Source organism: Tachyglossus aculeatus, chromosome 2 (assembly GCF_015852505.1).
Source record: "Tachyglossus aculeatus isolate mTacAcu1 chromosome 2, mTacAcu1.pri, whole genome shotgun sequence".
NCBI lineage: Eukaryota > Metazoa > Chordata > Mammalia > Monotremata > Tachyglossidae > Tachyglossus > Tachyglossus aculeatus.
The window spans coordinates 59,945,458-59,963,451 of record NC_052067.1 but is presented as its reverse complement, the minus strand read 5'-3'; the positions used below and the strand labels follow the sequence as shown (position 1 = coordinate 59,963,451).

The 17,994-nt window shown below is 40.7% G+C and overlaps 1 protein-coding gene across 3 annotated transcripts in view; it reads left to right on the top strand.

Moving 5' to 3' along the window:
• Window positions 1-17,994, top strand: part of SCAF8 (SR-related CTD associated factor 8) — a 77,266-nt gene that overhangs the window by 20,775 nt on the left and 38,497 nt on the right. For all 3 annotated transcript variants that reach the window (XR_005447732.1, XM_038740652.1, XM_038740661.1), the window contains exons 2-3: window positions 11,797-11,880; window positions 13,153-13,197. Coding sequence is in view for 2 of the 3 variants with exons in the window: in XM_038740652.1 (XP_038596580.1) it covers window positions 11,797-11,880; window positions 13,153-13,197 (129 nt within the window). In the remaining variant the exon portion in view is untranslated. The remainder of the gene's footprint in view (window positions 1-11,796; window positions 11,881-13,152; window positions 13,198-17,994) is intronic.

Sequence of the window (17,994 nt, the reverse complement as noted above, 5' to 3'; positions counted from 1 at the left end):
CTGTGTGACCTTGGGCAAGTCACTTCTTGCCCAACTTCTCTGTGCCTCAGTTTCATAAACTGTAAAATGGGGATTCAGTGCCTGTTCTCCCTCCTTGGGAGTGCTCCTAGTGGATAGAGCACTGGTCTGGGAGCCACAAGGACCTGGGTTCTAATCCTGGCTTCCCCACTTGTTTGATGTGTGACCTTGGGAAAGTCACTTCTCTGTGCCTCAGTTACTTCATCTGTAAAGTGGGGATTAAGACTGTGAACCCAAGGTGGGACAGAGACTGTGTGTAATCCAATTACCTTGTATCTACCCGAGTGCTTAGTTCAGTGTCTGGCGTACAGTAAGCACTTAATAAATACCACAGTTATTATTGTAACTACTTGTACATACTTGTACCTATCCCAGCTCTTAGAACAGTGGTTGACACTAAAGCACTTAACAAGTAACATAAAGAAAACAAACCTGAACACTTGGGCATTCACAAACCCCAATATCATTTAATTTGTACCGTTATACTTTATTTGCTCCTCTCAGTAACTGATTTTAGTGTCTCTCATGTTAGATTGTAAGCTCTTTCAGGGCAGGGATTGTGTCTACTAATTCTATTTTTTTTTTATTTTTTTCATGTGCTTACATAAGTGCTTTGCACATAGGCACTCAGTAAATACTTTTGCTAAAGATCCACTCTTGGTTAGCAGACTTTTGTGGGAACTTTATTCAGAATTGTGGGTGTAGCTAGCTGCCCATGTGAACTATGCAAAGCTCCTTCTTGAGTTGAGTCCCTGACTGCAGCCCCAGGAGCTCCATTATTTGAGACCATGACCTTGCTTTGGAAAGGTAGAGTGAGTATCCCTTCCTTCCTTCCCTTTTTTCTTCCTTTCCACATCCATACCATAATTTCTCTTATGACTTTCAGGTAGCACTAAGCATGCATAGTTCCACCTGGGCAAGTTTAGGAATGCCTTAATTATCAAAGCTCCTGTTGCCTTATTCAGAATGATTCATTAGACTAAGTCCCCTGAAGGCAATAATTTTTTTTTTTGGTTGTATTTGTTCCCCCAGCATATAGTATAATCTGCATCTAAGTGGTCAAGAGTACAGTTGAGGCTGTTAATGATGAATGAAGACAAAGAGCAACTTTTTTTCTCACATGTATTTGAGCACTTAAAGTGCAAGTTCCAGGCACTGTTCTATGCACTGGGGTAAGATAGAAGATAATCAGCAGTCCTTGTCCCCACAAGGGGCTCACAACACAGTAAGCACTCAATAAATACGATTGAATGACTTAGTGAATCTTCATCCCCATTTTACACATGTGAGGTAATTAAAGCAAAGAGGAGCGAAGTGGATTGCCCAAGGTGTCACAACAGACAAGTGGTGGATCTGGGATTAGAACCCAGGCCCTTCTGACTCCCGGGTCTATGATCTAACCACTAGGCCAGGCTGCTTTTCAGTGCTTTCAGTGGATTGTGAGCCTGCATTGCAGCCCTTAGCACTTATTTTACTTTTGTCTTAAACGTGACAGGATAAATAAAATAGGAGATGGTTTCTGCCTGCAAAGTGAGCTGGCATTGTGTGCACCCAATTCACCAACGGTGGTGTCATTTTCAGCATGAAGGGTGGTATATGTATTTACTGTTTACAGATTCATGCAATATCATTTTTAAAAGCATTTCCCTGCATCCACTAAAGATAGTGGCAATTGTATTGAGTGTCTGCTGTGTGCCAAGCACTGTAATAAATCTTAGTGGCAAAAAATAGATGGGTGAGAATTAGACATTGTCCCTGCACCCGTAAAGGGCTCACAATCCAAGAACAGGAATGAGAAGGGGATATGCGGCAGACATATGAGTGCAGTGAAACAATAAAAAACACAAATACAACTTAAAAATGATGTGAAAAGCAAGAGCACAACTCTGCACACAGGTAGTTTTGAATTGAAATACAGAAAGACCAGTAGCATGCTGTGAATAGAGTTGCAGGATTTCAAGCGCTTTGAGACTCAGTCCAGCAGTCTCAGCCACGGTCTCACCATACTTTCTAAAGATGGAGAGGGCCTTGTTGTTTCCCTTCCCCCCTGGACCGAAGCGGGGATTACTGTGTTAGCCCCTTCACAGATCACCCTGCTACAAGTCTCTCCCCTCTTCAGTCCTTACTTCATTCACCTGCCCAAATAATTTTCCTTAAAACATAGTTCTGCACACTTTCCTCAAACCTCCAGTTGTTGTCCGTCCCATTCTGCATCAAGCAGAACCTCTCAACCATTGACTCTGTCAGCTCTCCCCTCTTGCCCCTCTCTCCCCCTAGCCAATACTTGCTCCTCTCCCAATATATCTGTAGCTTGCATGCTTCATACCTCTCATGCCAACATACTCACTGAGCCTCATTCTCATCTCTCTCACTGCTGCCCTCTTGCTCACCTCCCTTTTGCCTGGAAGTCCTTTCCCCTTCACATCCAAAGTCCTGAAATCATGATTCCAGGAGGCCTTCCCTGATCAGTCTCACATCTCCCTGTGCAGTTCAGTCCTGCCCATTTCAGCACTTTTCCATTTCCCCAGTTGTACTTGCATACCTTCATTCATTCAGTTCATTCAATTGTACATATTGAGCGCTTACTGTGTGCATAGCACCACACTAAGCACTCTTACCTGTGCTGGGCAGCAGTGGCATGGGAAAGAGTCAAGGGCGGAGACTCAACTTTACTGCGTAGAAGGAGGCAGTAGTAAACCATTTCTGTATTTTTTACCAAAAAAACTGTGGATACACTACCAAAACGATTGCAGGTGGAGGTGGGGCGTTCTGGGAGAGAGGTGTCCATGGCATTGCTAGGGATTGGAGATGATTGGACAGTCTAAGATGTGTATTTACATTAATTGCTTCTTCCTATCTATAATTTATTGTAGGACCTGACACCCTTTTAGACTGTAAACTCTCTGAGAGTAGCTAACAGGTCTACTACTGTTGAATTTTCCTAAGGGTTGAATAGCAGTGTGGCCTAATGGTAAGAACCATTAAGAGTCAGAGGACCTGGATTCTAAGCCCAGCTCTGCCACTTCCCCTCTGTGACCTTGGCAAAATCACTTAAAATATCTCTTTACCTCAGTTTCTTTATCTGTAAAATGGATGTTCAGTACCCATTCTTCCTACTTAAACTGTGAGATAGGCACTGTGTTCAACCTGATGAACTTGTATCTTCTCCAGCGCTAAGTATAGTGCATGAAATGCTTAACAAATGCTAGAGTTGTGAGTACAGTGCTCTGCACTAAGCAAGAACCCAGTAGATTCTGTTGTTAAATGGGAAGGCCTGTTGGTGTCGGACTGAACAGTTTCTTTTCTGGACTGCAGGCCCCCAGGGAGGTGGTGAAGTTGGATTATGAGTCTGCTGAGGGACAAAAATGGGGATTAAGACTGTGAGCCCCCTGTGGGACAACCTGATCACCTTTTAACCTCCCCAGCGCTTAGAACAGTGCTTTGCACATAGTAAGCGCTTAGTAAATGCCATTATTATTATGTCCAATTCCCACCTGTATTTTCTCCCAGTGCTTAGTATTCATTGTCATATTCATTGAGCGCTTGCTGTGTGCAAAGCACTGTACCAAGCTTTGGGGAGAGTACAATATGACAAATGGGCACATTCCCTGCCAACAGTGAGCTTAGTACAGGGCCTTATCCTCGGTAAGCACTTAATAAATATTATTACTTCTACTACTAAGACCTTATTCTGTTGTGCTGGTTTCTCATTCTTCCTGGTTTGGGACAGGGCTGAAGGGAAGCTGGGTGGCCTCTCTTCCTTCCTTAAGTTCAGGCAGTCTGTGAGGCAGTATATTCAAGAAAATGGAAATTAAGAAAATCTGCTCTTGAAACAAACTATCCATATTCACTGTCAAACCTCTACACTCAAGTGGTTGATTTGATTCCTGCAATTTTGCTCGTACTGTGTGGTGGCAATCTGCAACACCCCTCCATTCAGTATTTAGAATGTTGGGAAGAAAAACTTTTCATGCGCTAGTCAGTACTCCTTCAATTTTTCTTTAGGCAAGAGCACAGAATACAAAACAAGAAAAATCCAATTCTCTAGTATTGTCTAAGACTTAAAAACAGCTCTCTGATCCTTTCTTTCCCCTCCCTGGGCAGCCATTCAGGAGGAAAGAAGTCAAACATTTCCCCAAGAAACCCTAACCAGAGAAGCAGGCTGGCTCAGTAGAAAGAGCCCAGGCTTGGGAGTCAGAGGTCATGGGTTTGAATCCCGGCTCCACCACTTGTCAGCTGTGTGACCTTGGGCAAACCATGTAACTTCTGTGCCTCAGTTACTTCATCTGGAAAATGGGGATTAAGACTATGAACCCCACATGGGACAACCTGATTACTTTGTATTCCCCCCAGTGCTTACAGTGCTTTGCGTATAGTAAGTGCTTAACAAATACCATTATTATTATTATTATTATTGTTAGCCTACGAGACTGGGTAAAGTGGTGGAAATTGATGGGGGGATTCATGTTAGCCTCCAATGTACCTGCAAGGGGCATTCTTGCAGCTCAAGCTCTCTTTTTCTTTTCCCAGTAGCAGTAATAGTATTTATTCAGCCCTTACTGTGTGCAGAGCACGGTACTAAGTGCAGGGGGAGAATACATGGGAATTAGATATGGTCCCTGTCTCTCAAGGGGCTCACAATCTGAGTAGTGGGACTCTTCTCCCAGGCCTTACCAGACCAGTCAGTTAGGGAAAGGGATGATTCCCCAGTATTGTTTCATTGGGGCACCCCTTTCTCCCTGCCACGTCCTCAGCAGTTAAGCCCTCTTTGTATGTAGTGCAGTGTTTTTTCCACCACAAGAACAGTCGCACACACAATTCTCCCTCCATACATCAGTGAATCCTTGCCATCCACTGTAAAGCTGTCCATCACCTTGCCTCCTCCTACTCCCCTCGCTTCTCTCCTACTACAACCTAGCCCACCAACTTTGCTCCTTTAATGCCAACCAACAAGCTGTTCCTCAAACTTGTCTGTCTTGCTGCCGACTCCTTGACCATGTCCTGCCTCTGGCCTGGAACTCCCTCCCTCTTGGTATTCAACGTATGATCACTCTCCCCACTTTCAAAGCCTTATTGAAGGCACATCTTCTCCAAGAGGCCTTCTCTGCATAAGACCACATTTCCTCTTCTCCCAGTCCCTTCTGCATCGCCTTTGTACTTGGATTTGCTTCCTTTATTTACCTCTCCGTCAGCCCCATACCATCAATGTTCATATCTGTAATTTATATTAATGTCTCTCCCCCTCTAGACTGTAAGATCGTTGTGTGCAGGGAGCGTGTCTACCAACTCTTGTTATAGTGTGCTCTTCCAGGTGCTTAGTACAGTCCTCTGCACACAGTAAGTGCTCTGTAACTGTGATTGATTGATTGGTCCTAGAGATCTGAAGAGTTCAGCAGCTTCCAAAAATAGAAGCATACCTTCTTAGTAGCAGATGTGAATTTAAAAAATTTTTTTGAATCAGTTCTTTCTTCCCTCAGCTGGCCTAAATTTAAAATCCTGCTGTTCATGCTGATGACTATGCACACTGTGGTAATTTGTGAATTACTTTTGAAGTTTACTTTTGTTTCCAGGGGGTCAGCAGGAGCAAATGGCTATTCCAGGAGGATTGGTTTGACTATTTCACTGGGGTTGGCACCGATGGTGTGGGTCTAGTTAGAGCTGGTGGAGAAGGAAGGATCTAGGTAAGCTTCTCTTCCATGGTGATAAGAATGTAGAGTTGATTATCCCAAAAAGTTATGCAGGCTGAACAGGTCAGTGGATTGAAGAGAGTTTAGCTGACTGCTGTATGCCTCCTTCCCAGAGGGGAATGTTATGAAGGTAGGGGTGCGATCCCAAACATGAGAGAGTGGTGCCAAGAAGGGCATTCTTCCTTCAAGCATCTTGCTATCGCCGTTGAAGACAAACTAAAAGAACATGTCAGATCGTTGAGTAGTATTTTGCATGTTTTCCATATTGTGCGTTTGCAAAGTGGAAGAGTAAATGTGGAGTAGTACTCAGAGAACTATCTGTTGTGAATTGTAGTTTAGGTTGGCCAATTTAAAAGGCGAATTTAAGGCTTGCTCTTGGGGTCTGAGCAGTCTTTTCTTCAGCTTTCTGTAGGTAATGACACTGTCCATATATGGGAAAGGGATTTTTGAAAACTCCATTTTTACTCTTTTAATTTGTTTTGTGAGTATTTGTAGCTAATTACTTATGTATGTAAAATTTCCATAGTTGTGTTTGTAAAAGGATGGTTGAGTGGGAGCAGGGTACTTAGCCTGACACATTTTGCCTCACTGAGAGCCAGAATAATGCCAAATGCCAGGCAGGCCCTGTGGTGTGTCTCGTAGATGATTTCTGAAGTACTGCCTGTTGAGGGCAGTTCTGGTCCAGGTTTGTTCTGAGGTGCTGTATTTCAGAGGCACTCTAAAAATTCCAGCCTAGAAGCCATCTGATCCTCATCCATGGCCATGTAGGTTGATTCCAGGAGCACTTTGATAATAATAAATACCACAGTTACTATGTATATGCTAACCACTGTGTGAAAACCTGGGGTAGGTACAGGATAAAACCAAGGCACATACGATTTGCCCAGGGTCCCACAGCAGGAAGTGGCAGAGCTGGGATTAGAATGCAGGTCTCCTGACTTCCCGTCTCATCCTCTTTCCACTAGGCCGTGCTGCCTCTCTAGAGGCCTTGGATGGTCAATTGGGTCAGAGGACAGTCTGAAATGGTTTGGTTTCTGGTTTTGCTTAAGGTGGAGGTTTGGAGCGCGTCTTCTGCCTAACTCCAAACCTCAAGATCACTTGGGAATCTAGAGTTGTCTGGGAGCCAGCATGTGCCTGTAGCCAATTTGTGGCCTGTATATAAATATACCATTCTTCACAAACTCCAAGTTTGCTGATTATCCAGCAGTATGCAGTGTTCTAAGTAGGCCTTCCCAGACTGAGCCCCCTCCTTCCTCTCCCCCTCCCCGCATCCCTCCGCCTTACCTCCTTCCCCTCCCCACAGCACCTGTATATATGTATATATGTTTGTACGTATTTATTATTCTATTTTATTTGTACACATTTATTCTATTCATTTTATTTTGTTAATACGTCTTGTTTTGTTGTCTATCTCCCCCTTCTAGACTGTGAGCCTGCTGTTGGGTAGGGACCATCTCTATATGTTGCCAACTTGTACTTCCCAAGTGCTTAGTACAGTGCTCTGCACACAGAAAGCACTTAATAAATATAATTGAATGAATGAATGAAGTATATATTGGGGAAGTTCCGGTGCCTGAATATTTAAGGCCCTGAAGTCCATTGTAGTTTAGTCAGCAGAAATGTATTAGGAAGATACAAGTTTTACCAAGATCTTTTTATCATGCTGCTCAGATTGTGTATCTGCTGAAGAGAAAGTGACCATAGCAATTTTATTTCGGTTGAGGGAATGGTGGAAAAGGGGCAAATTATGTATTTTTTCCAAGTAAAGATGGGATGGGAATTGGGAGGGATGGAGATCTCTTTCACCCAGATTTTGGGGAACGTATGGCCTAAATGAGAGAAACCTGTTTCATCTTCCCCTGCTTCCCATTCATAACTGGTTCCAGTGGGCTCTGGTGTTAGTTAATAATAGTTAATAGTAATAATAATAATATTCATAGTTGTCTCTCATCACCCCCTAGACTGTAAGCTCATTTTGGGCAGGGAATGTGTTTGTGTATTGTTATATTGTACTCTCCCAAGCGTTTAGTATAGTACTGTGCACTCAGCGCTCAATAAATACGGTTCAGTGAATGAATGAGTGAATGAAAGAGTGAATGAATCACAGCTTTCAGCCCCAAAGAAGCTGGAAATGCCTTTGGGATAATGGTGTCTGGTCTCCATGGCAACAGTCAAGTTGGGAGAGAACATCAAGCAGGAATGCGGCCAGGTTTGCCATTGTTAGGAACAAGGAGGTAGCTGGCCATTGGGTACCCCTGGCATTTTCATGTCTAGGTTTTTCTGGAAAAAAAAAAAAAGGATGGTACACACAGCTTTAGTCAGAGCTGTGCAAGGCCTTGTTTAAAAAAAATACAGAGTATTACAGAGAGTAGGTAGGGTGGAGGGAGTCTAGGAAGACTGGTAGAGGGAACCATATGTGGAGTACCTGAGCATCAAAGAAAGTCCCTAGCAATGGTAAAGGGACTAGGAAAGTGAGCTATCATGCACATTGTATTTACCCGTAAGAACTCAGTTGTGTTCATCACTGGGTTAGGAAGCAAGCTATAACAGATTTCATATGTGTTTATGGGAAAATATATCCCAAAATGTGGTGGTTCACAATACTCACATTTTCAAGGAACATACTACATACCTATCCTGGGGTACCCAAATGAGAGCAGCAGGGAAGTACTTTTAAAATACCATCCCTTAATGCCTCAGTCAATCAGTCAGGGTGTATATGCCCGCCATGTGCAGAGCACTATATTAAGCATTTGGGAGAGTACAAAATAACTAGAAGACATAATAATAATAATAATAGTATTTTTATAGCATTTATTAAGCACTTACTATGTGTCAAGCACTGTTCTAAGCACTGAGGTAGATACAAGATAATCAGGTTGTCCCATGTGGGGCTCAGTCATAATCCCCATTTTCCAGATGAGGTAACTGAGGCACAGAGAAGTTAAGCACCTTTCCAAAGGCCACACAGCAGACAAGTGGTGGAGCTGGGATTAGAACTCACGACCTCTGACTCCCAAGCCCGTGGTGCTCTGACCTCTACCTGCAAGGATTTTGCCATATAGCACGGGAGACAAATTATAGATTGGAAGAAGGAAATGAGGCTGCATACTTGAGTTAATGCTTAAGTGTTAGGGAATGTAAGGTATGTACTTAAGTGCTACTGGAGGGTGTGAGTGGAAGTGCCAAAGTGGCAGTTGCAAGATTATAAAGACATTGGAGGTGGGTGGAGGGAGGAATGAATAGGGATGATGTTTCCAGGTAGGGAACAGGACATGAACAAGAAGTCACTGGTGGGACTGTTGGGCATGAGGCATGGTGTGTAGGTCATCTTGAGGAGAGAAGAGAAAGTGAGCTGGGATGTAGTGGGAGAAGAGAGTGGAGAATTAAGAAGGCAGATAGGAGGGACCGCTTTAAACCATTTGAGGCTTTGAGGAGTAGAGAGATATTTGCAGAACAGCTTTTTAGGTAATTGAATTGGGGCAGTAGATGAAGACAAGATTGAAAAGGATAGAGGCTATTAAGCAGAGAAGCCAGTGAAGAAAGTGGTTCAGTAACCAAACGTGCGTACCTAGGCGTGGTAATGAAGAATCTGGATTTTTTGACAAACGTAAAATTTGAGAACTCTGAAGTAAGCATTTTCAGAAACCAGTGAATGTTCCTTTCTGGAAAATAAAAGATCTGAACAAAACTTAGGGGAAAGCCATTTTTCACATTTTACCTTAAAAAAGGATAGCATATTTATTGCACAGTTAGAACAGGCAAAAGCCCTTTGTGTTGTAGTGTCAGTAGTACACTTATAACCTAAGTCTGGCCTATTAGTGAAAAAGGGGCCATGAACCTGAGGCCTAAAGATGTCAGGTGAAATCCACCGTTTGGTACAGAGTAGCTGAGTTTCGGCAACTGTAGTGTAGAGTTGGAAGATGGTTCAGTATTCTTCTATTTAAACCACACTGTCTTTTACGATAGAAGCTTTAATAATTGATTTTTCACTTTCTGGGGAGTAAATATTTAAATTTAGAGTAGGCATGAAGATTAAGCCACAACCATTACAATTGTATTTTTCAGTGTCTTGAGGGTATTTGATTTTTTCTCTATTACGGTTATGGTATTCAGCACTTAGTTTGTGGAAGACACTGTGCCACATTGAACCCAGTTTTTTTCTCTCATGGGGAACCACAATCCAAGTAGAGCGAGCAAGGGCTCCTGTCTTTACAAATGAGGAAACTGAGGCCCTGAGAGGTTGTGACTTGCTCAGAGTAACATAGTTTGCCAGTGACAACTGGGATTAAAACGCAGTCTCCAGATTCCCAGACCCATACCCTTTCCACTAGGCTGTGTTGCCCCAATTCAATTAGTTCAGTATTTTAAGAGCAATTGGTGATTTGGAATATTGGGTGAAGGCAATGGAACAAAGAGAAGCTATGGCTAGAGAAGCACAAATGGCCTAGTGGAACGATCACGGGGCTGAAAGTCCGAAGACCTGGGTTCTAATCCCAGCTGTGACATTTGACCTTGGGCAAGTCACATAACTTCTCTGTGCCTCAGTTTCCTCATCCGTAAAATGGAGATTGAATAACGCTTCTCCCTCTCCCATAGATTGTGAGTTCCATGTGGGACAGAGACTCTGATCATCTTATTTGTATATGAGTGAGTGTGGTGTGTGTGTGTGTGTGTGTGTGTGTGTGTGTGTGTGTGTGTGTGTGTGCGCGTGCGTGCATGCGTGCACACTTTTGATATTTAGTAAGCATCTAACAAATACCACATTTGTTTTGTTCCTGCCTTCAAAATGTTTATAGTGTAGAATAATGTCACAGCCAATACTGGATTGTAAGGTCCTTGAGAGCAGGAATCATTTCTACCAACCCTGTTATTTATTTGACTCTCTCAAGGACCTAATACAGTGGCTTACACACGGTAAACACTCAAATAATACTGTTGATTGATGAGACTAAGTGTGGTTAAGAAAAGCACAGGCATTAGGTGGACATCTGGGCTGGGCCTTGGAGGATGGAGTGTGTTAAATCTGATTTTACGAGCCAATTTATTGAAGTGGTTGAAGGATTGGAGATGTACCTAGAAGTGGTTATGGGAAGAGGTAAACACCTACACTGCTTTGAATTGAGCAAGACAGTAGATCAATAGCGGAAAATGAGGGTAAGATTTAGTGGAGTGGATTTGTACCTAATGCAGAGTTTAATGGGAGATTTCTGAGAAGAAAAATGTAATTGAAATAAAGTGTGTAAAAGCATTTTAGTGACAATCTTCAGGTCCTATTGAAATAGAGATAGATTTTAGCTGGCATGTCCAAGAAATCAGTGGCCATTTAAAGAGGTGATCTGACTTCCAGTAAGGAAGGTGGCAGTGGAGAGAGGGAGTACAAGTGATATGTTAAGGGGAAAAAAAAGTGTGTTGGGATCTGGTAACCAACTGACTGGATTAAAATGTTGAAGGAGGTTGCCGGAATGGATTGTTAACTCTTTGGGAGCAAAAGTTACATCTAAGCAATTCTGCTAAAACCTCAAAGCACTCAATACCCTAATATGTTCACAGCTCCTCTAAATAAATTGGTTTGGATAATTGTGTCCATTAACTGGGGATTCTAAAGGGATGAAATGAGATTGGGATGGGAGGCAATTTGTAAACTTTCATTATAAACCCCATATTAACTTGATTTGAGAGAACCATATTCTTAAATTGAAAATAGAGTAATAGAAAATCATTTAGGTGGGGAAATAGCACCCCTGGATTTTAGTTGTTTAAAGCTTACATTTGTCCCTATTTTTAGATCCTCAAAGAAATTTTAATATAAACAGCATTTTCATGTTTTACATGGAATTTTATTCCATGCTCCTTTCAACTTAGAAACCCACCATTTGTGTTTAGCATATATGAGCTGTCAAAAGGTAGGTTTAAAAAAAAAATCTAATGTCACATCTTTGAAAATGTGTCAATGAGTGAAACTAGCACTCTGGCATTGCCAGACAATGATGTTCAGTTTAGGCAGTTGCTGCCTCCATATAATGCAACAATTCTTTTCAAGTAGCATTTTTTTGCTCTCATTTAAAGGTTTGTTCTTTTTTTCATTCAGCTATACTCGCTAAATGACTACAAACCACCTATTTCCAAGGCTAAAATGACACAGATTACCAAGGCAGCAATCAAGGCTATTAAGGTGAGGAATCAGTGATTGTGTTCCTGTTTTGACTATATGTGTATTTTTTCAAAAGAAATTATTTAAGATAAAACTTTCTGGGATCTATAGTCCTTATTTATTTACAGGAGGTGCTAATTAATTCATATTTTAAATGGATAGTATCTAGTATTACCTAATACTGATTTAAGTTGTTTAATAATCTAAACTATGCCAAAATGCCAGAAACCCAGGAAGGGTTTTCCATTTTACTATTGGTTAGATGCCATTCTTTTTTCATTTCAAGTCAGTTTTATCCTTTCCATTTGAATTACCCAATCTGTCTTTTATTTTCCCTCTTAATATTACTCAAATCCTTAAAAAAGCAACCTCTCTTTTTCACCATTAAACTTCATCTCCCCAATAATCTATACTCTTCTTTTTGACCATTAGCTTCAACCTTCTCCTTCCCAAAACCACTACAAATTCTACAAGTAGAAAAATTGATTAATTTTAATTTCATCTCTCCCTGCCTATGTTCACTTTGGCAAAGGTATATGAAATGGCCAAAGGCCGGTTGCAAGATGAAAACAGAAGGAAAAGGAACAGGTATTAATTGTGACCTGCTGTATAATTCAGTCTTGTACATCCAGAATTGTGTACATCTCTATTTTGTGATTCAAGGAGAGAATCATAAGCTTCAAAATGTCAAAAGTATGTATTTAACACATCTCTCAGTTTTGACTTCAAAATGATTTGGAACCACATCAGGCTTAAATTCTGGTGGTTCTGCTATCAGTGCTGAGCAATTGTAAATGGGAAAACTGTTTGCTGATCAGATTTCCTGAACATTTCCTTGTTCTGGCATAGGCAGCCTTGCTTCTAAGAAGTCCCAAGAAGAGTGTGAGGAAATTGGTCAGAAAGGCATACAGTTTATTTTGTTTGTTGTTTGCTTTTTTAACCAGCCCCCTCCTTTTGCAGGGATGAATTCAGTACCTCCTAATGATTCTAAATTAGTTTCCCGTCCGGGAAATGTTTCTCACCAAGGATCAGTTGGTCAAGATTGCTCTCCTCTGGTGGGAATATCAGAAATATCAAGTATCAGACCTATTAGTAAAATGCTGGGTAATACAGTGTTAAAAATACACTCATATTTATAATTTCCATTATTTTTATGTTGGTTTCTTGTGAGGGTGTAAACTCCTTGTGGTCAGGGAACGTGTCACTTTGTCATTTTCAACTTCACAAGAGCCTGGTACTGCAGGTGCTTAAATGTTATTACTGCTAAAATAGTATTCCTATTTTCTATTTTAGTTCTATAAGCATGTGGTTCAGAGTGTTGAGAAGTTCATTCAGAAGGTAAGCTTATTTTACTATCCCAATATAGGAAATTAAATTAATACCATGTTTTATCAAAAGCCAATCAAGTATCAGTATTTTGGTTAGGTTGTACAAAAAATGTAAGTATAAAAAAATTAAAGAAAATAATTATTGAATGATCACTGATGCCCTTCCAGATAAATTTAATGAAAAATGCTCTTTTTCACACTTGCCAGTGCCTCAGTAATAATTAATATAAGGACAGGGAACATCAACTGCCTGAGAATTACAGCACCTGTGGTATAGTGTGCGTGTTTTTTTAAATTAATGGTACTTGTTAAGTGCTTACTTGGTGTCAAGCACTGGGGTGGATACAAGATAGGTTGGGCACATCCCCTAATCTCATGGGGTTCACAGTCTAACTGGGAAGGAGTAGGATTCAATCCCCATTTTACAGATGAGGAAATCAAGGCACAGATGAGTTAAGTGACTTGCCCAAGGTCATCCAGCAAGCAAATGGAAGATCTGGGATTAGAACCCAGGTCCTCTGATTCCCATGCCTGTGCTCTTTCCACTAGGCCATGCTGCTTCCCTTGTGCTTTCAGTATTAAAAGTGGCTTGCTGATATCCTTTCCTCCCTACCTTCTCACCTCCTTTGAATTGAGTATGGTCTCTTTCAAGCAGTTTACCTTCACTGTTCCTTGTTCACCATGGGTGGACAGAGTGTGACCAGAGAGCCATTTCAAATGATCTTGCAGTGTATCACCACCCCGGGTTACAAGCCTTTAGTATATCGGAGCTGACAATGGCTGGACTCCAGCCACAATCATATCGCCTTGTCCTGCATTCATTTTTGAAAAGATGCTAAGTGGCGGTTAGTATTTCCCCTGTCCACTCTTGCTTATATGTTTGCTATTTCTGGTGATGCCTGGTTCTGTGTGGGTGAAATGCAGTCAGATCTGGGGAAAGTTGAGAGGTGTGCATGTATCTGACACATGAAGCTTAGTGGGACACACCAGGTGACCCTGGGACTTGAAGCGTTTGCCCACCCTTGATCCTAGACCAATTAAAACTATAAATATGTTCACGACAAAAATAGGATGTGACAACCTCGGCATTAAACTGATTCAATTAATATTTCATGGGAAACTAATGATAAATACCCTAACCCCTCCTAAGAGAAACTCCACAGCAGTAATGCTTGAAAAAAAGTAGAGGTTGTGTTGCAGGAATAGTGTTTCAAAATCTGTATTCCTGCTTTTAATGTTTTTAACCCATTTTTTAAATCAAATGTAATGCTGCAAATGAGCCCAATAGTTCTGTTCAGAGCTAAGCACAACATGGTAAGTTATGCCAAGTTTTAAATTAGATTTTTTTTAACTCAATCACTGTTCCTGTAAATTTAGCGAGTTTAAGTCTTGGAACTCTAGACATCTTCCAAGTAATCCTGAGTCCAAGAAGAGGTATCCTTAAAAATTGTAATCATCAATTTATTGAGAACTTAGTGTGTAACCAGCATTGAAGTAGATGGATGTGATCAGTTGACAAAAAAGACAGTCCCTGTCCTGAATGAAAGAGTTAACCCAAATACACAAATGCATAGACATAAATCTAATGATATAAATATAAACCATCAGGTATTTAAAGCGGATACATATAAATGTATTAAAATATGATGTAGCTTTAACTAAATTAACACAAGTTAAAATCTTCCACGTACCAGCACTGTGTTCCAAGATTCCAGCAAAAGACCAATCCCTCCTTTAAAAATCCAAATCTATGTAATCTGTGGGGATTGCAGATTTTGAAACTACTTCTTAACTGACCCGTTTTCTGTAATCTTCAAAATAGCCCCAGAATTTGTGTGTTGGCTACTTTGGGGCAAAAATGGAGCTTTTATCTTCCATCGTCATTTGAATCTTATGCTCATTTTCTACCAATGGGACAAGACATCTCTTTTTTTCTTGCTAAACCTGCATTTTAAAAGCTTCAAGTTTGCTGTGGATAAGGAGGAAAGAAATGCATTTAGTATTATCTTGAGGAAAATGAGATAGGAACAAGTGGATTTTCCAGTAGTACCTGTGTGGCATTAAAAGGAGTAGAGAGCTCAGAAAGATTTCATGTCTGAGTAGCTTTAATATAGAAGAATTTTTAAAAGAAACAATTTTCAGCTTCTGATTGTGTGAACAAATCTCTGATTTCCTTGAGAGTAAAGCAACCGAAACTTTGCAAAACAATATAAGCAAAGAAACATCATGACCATTTCTCATTTGCTTGCTTATATTTTGAAGTATATTTCCATTGTAGCATTTGAGAAAATGATTATATCCACTTTTCGTACACATTACATAGATTAGTAACTTTGAAAGGTCATTTATGTTTAGGATTCCGTCTAAAAAACATGTCTGAAATTCATACCAATATTTTAATGTTTCATTATGGAAGCAGACCAGCATTATTCAGGCAATCACCTATTCCTCATTAATCAGAAGTATTTTCTGATTAATGAGGAAAAATATCCATTCTTAAAAAGATTGATCATGTGATAATAATATCTGATCAGAAAATGGTCAATTTTGGGGGGTTTCAAGTATATTCCCTGCCCCCAGGTTCAGAAAATTCATCTGAAATTATAAAGTCTTACTCTCAGATTCTGGGGTCTAAATCCGAGGTGAAGGGACAATGCTAACAGATGACCCCCAGACAGATGAATGTGCTTTTCTAATGGGAAAGGAAAATTTGAGAGGAGGCTGTTTTTCTCTAAATCTTAACAAAACTGAAATTTGGTTTAAACTAGTGAATCTAGGACACAGTGAAATCTAATTCATTAAAAATAACTAGAAATGCCTGTTCTATCATTCATCCAGTTATACATGTTAAAATAATGAGAGCATTTCTTGCAACAAAACTTTTGTTAATTTAATAATTTTTCCAGAGAGAATTTTCATTAGTGAGTAAAATGGTTTAAATTTTCAGCCACAAACATATTTTATGCCAGTGAAAGTGAAGTCACAGAATACCAGGATGGTTCAAATTTTCCTTGACCATAAAGGTTCTCTGTGAGAGAATCTCAATTTTATAAGCACATATAATATAGAGTGTAACTTTTGGAAGTAAGCATAGGTTTTGCCACTGTAGTTTTGGAAAGCTTTACCAGGCAAAGAAAACTTGCCAATTTTAACCTGCTGTATGCTTTTCATTATGTCAGAAATTTGTGCATATGGGGCTGAAGCAAAATATAAAATGTTAGTGTTTCGTTTTTGGGGTTTTTTGTCCCCCTCCCAAAATTCCTCCTTTATTTACCATTTCTCCCACTGTCAATTCAGTTTCTTTGTTGAACTCTTGTTTCTCTAAATAAAAGTCTGGACCAAGTCAGTTCCTCAAAGATAGATAGATACACCCCTTGGATATCTTTAATTCTTTGGGGCACAGTACATCTAACAGGTGAAACCTAGGTATGGGTCATGGCTTTTCTCTACTTCTCACCCCCTTTCGCTTCCCTTTTCCTCCTGGTCTCGGCCATTCCTGTCTACAGAGGAAGCAATAGGTACTCTCCTTGAGTCCTTCTGGGTTCTGGGTTACTTCAGAACAGTATCCCCCTTTCTTGTTCTTTTTGGAATCCTTTCAGAACTAAGGAGTTTTGCTAGGCCCAGGGGGAGAAGAGCAACAAATCAATTGTTCCTTCTTCCCTTCCTGCTCAGGGGATATCCGTGGCATTCCACACCAGCCCCCAAAGTTTCTTGAGTAGGTAGCTGAGTTCATAAAGTTAGGTTGAGGTCATTTCCTCTCTGGGAATTTTGGGGTGTCTTCATTCAATATTGTTTTTCCACCTTCTGGTTCAGAAAGCTGTTAAGCCTTTTCTTCCCCTTCCCCCTAACCAAAACATCAGAGATACTGTAACACAAGGTAACCTTTCTTCAAGTCAAAAGCCGCTGACAAATGCTATATGGCCTATAAAAGCTCTGTCCTTCTGCGTCTTTCCACAAAAAGATAAAAGGGGAACCATAACAGATCACCAAGTATACTCACCAGAAAACATGCATGACACCATCAACAAAAGCTACTTGAGCTGAAAAGCAAGGGTTCCTGGAAAAGAGGACAGTAAGAATAGTACCCTAGGAGATTTAAATGCATAATTTTATGAAGCCTAAACCAGAGAACTGTAATGGGCCTTGAAATGTAAAAGTCTGAAGGGGTTTTGGACCCCAAAAGTCTCAACTATAGATCTTGGCATTCAGTTATTTTGAAAGGGTCCGAATAGATTTACCTTCCCTAAATCAACACCTGAAGAGTTGGACAGGTACAGTAACCCTGGTGGATTGGACTACAGCTTTGACCATCTAGGATTTTTTTTCTCTCTCTCAACTGGCCTAGACCTCAATGATGAATTGCTCAGACAACCAGCCACACACCTAATCCCTACAAAGCACCACAAAGCTGTTTCTGCACTAAACTGTGCTATTTTCTACAGTTTGTTTTGCAGCTAATAACACAAATTAAAGTGGAGAAGGATGAACCGCAAAGGGACCTGTGCTGTGGCAGGGCCATGAACCCCATGCCTCTGATAGGCCTGAGTTTTCAGCCAGTGGCCCTTGAAGTTTTATTGTTTTGCTTTGAGTCCTCCAAACATCCCCAGGTCATCACCTATCTGTGACAGACTGACTTAATCACACTTTTGAGAATTATGATTAGCAAAACAACTTCTTTTCAATCAATAAAACCAGAAGTAGAACCCAGTGTTTTGAGTGGTTGAGTGGGTCATACAAATCGGGCAGCACAGGTTTTCATTCTAGTGTAGAACATTTTTTCATTCTTTCCTTTATCTAATCATGGAGT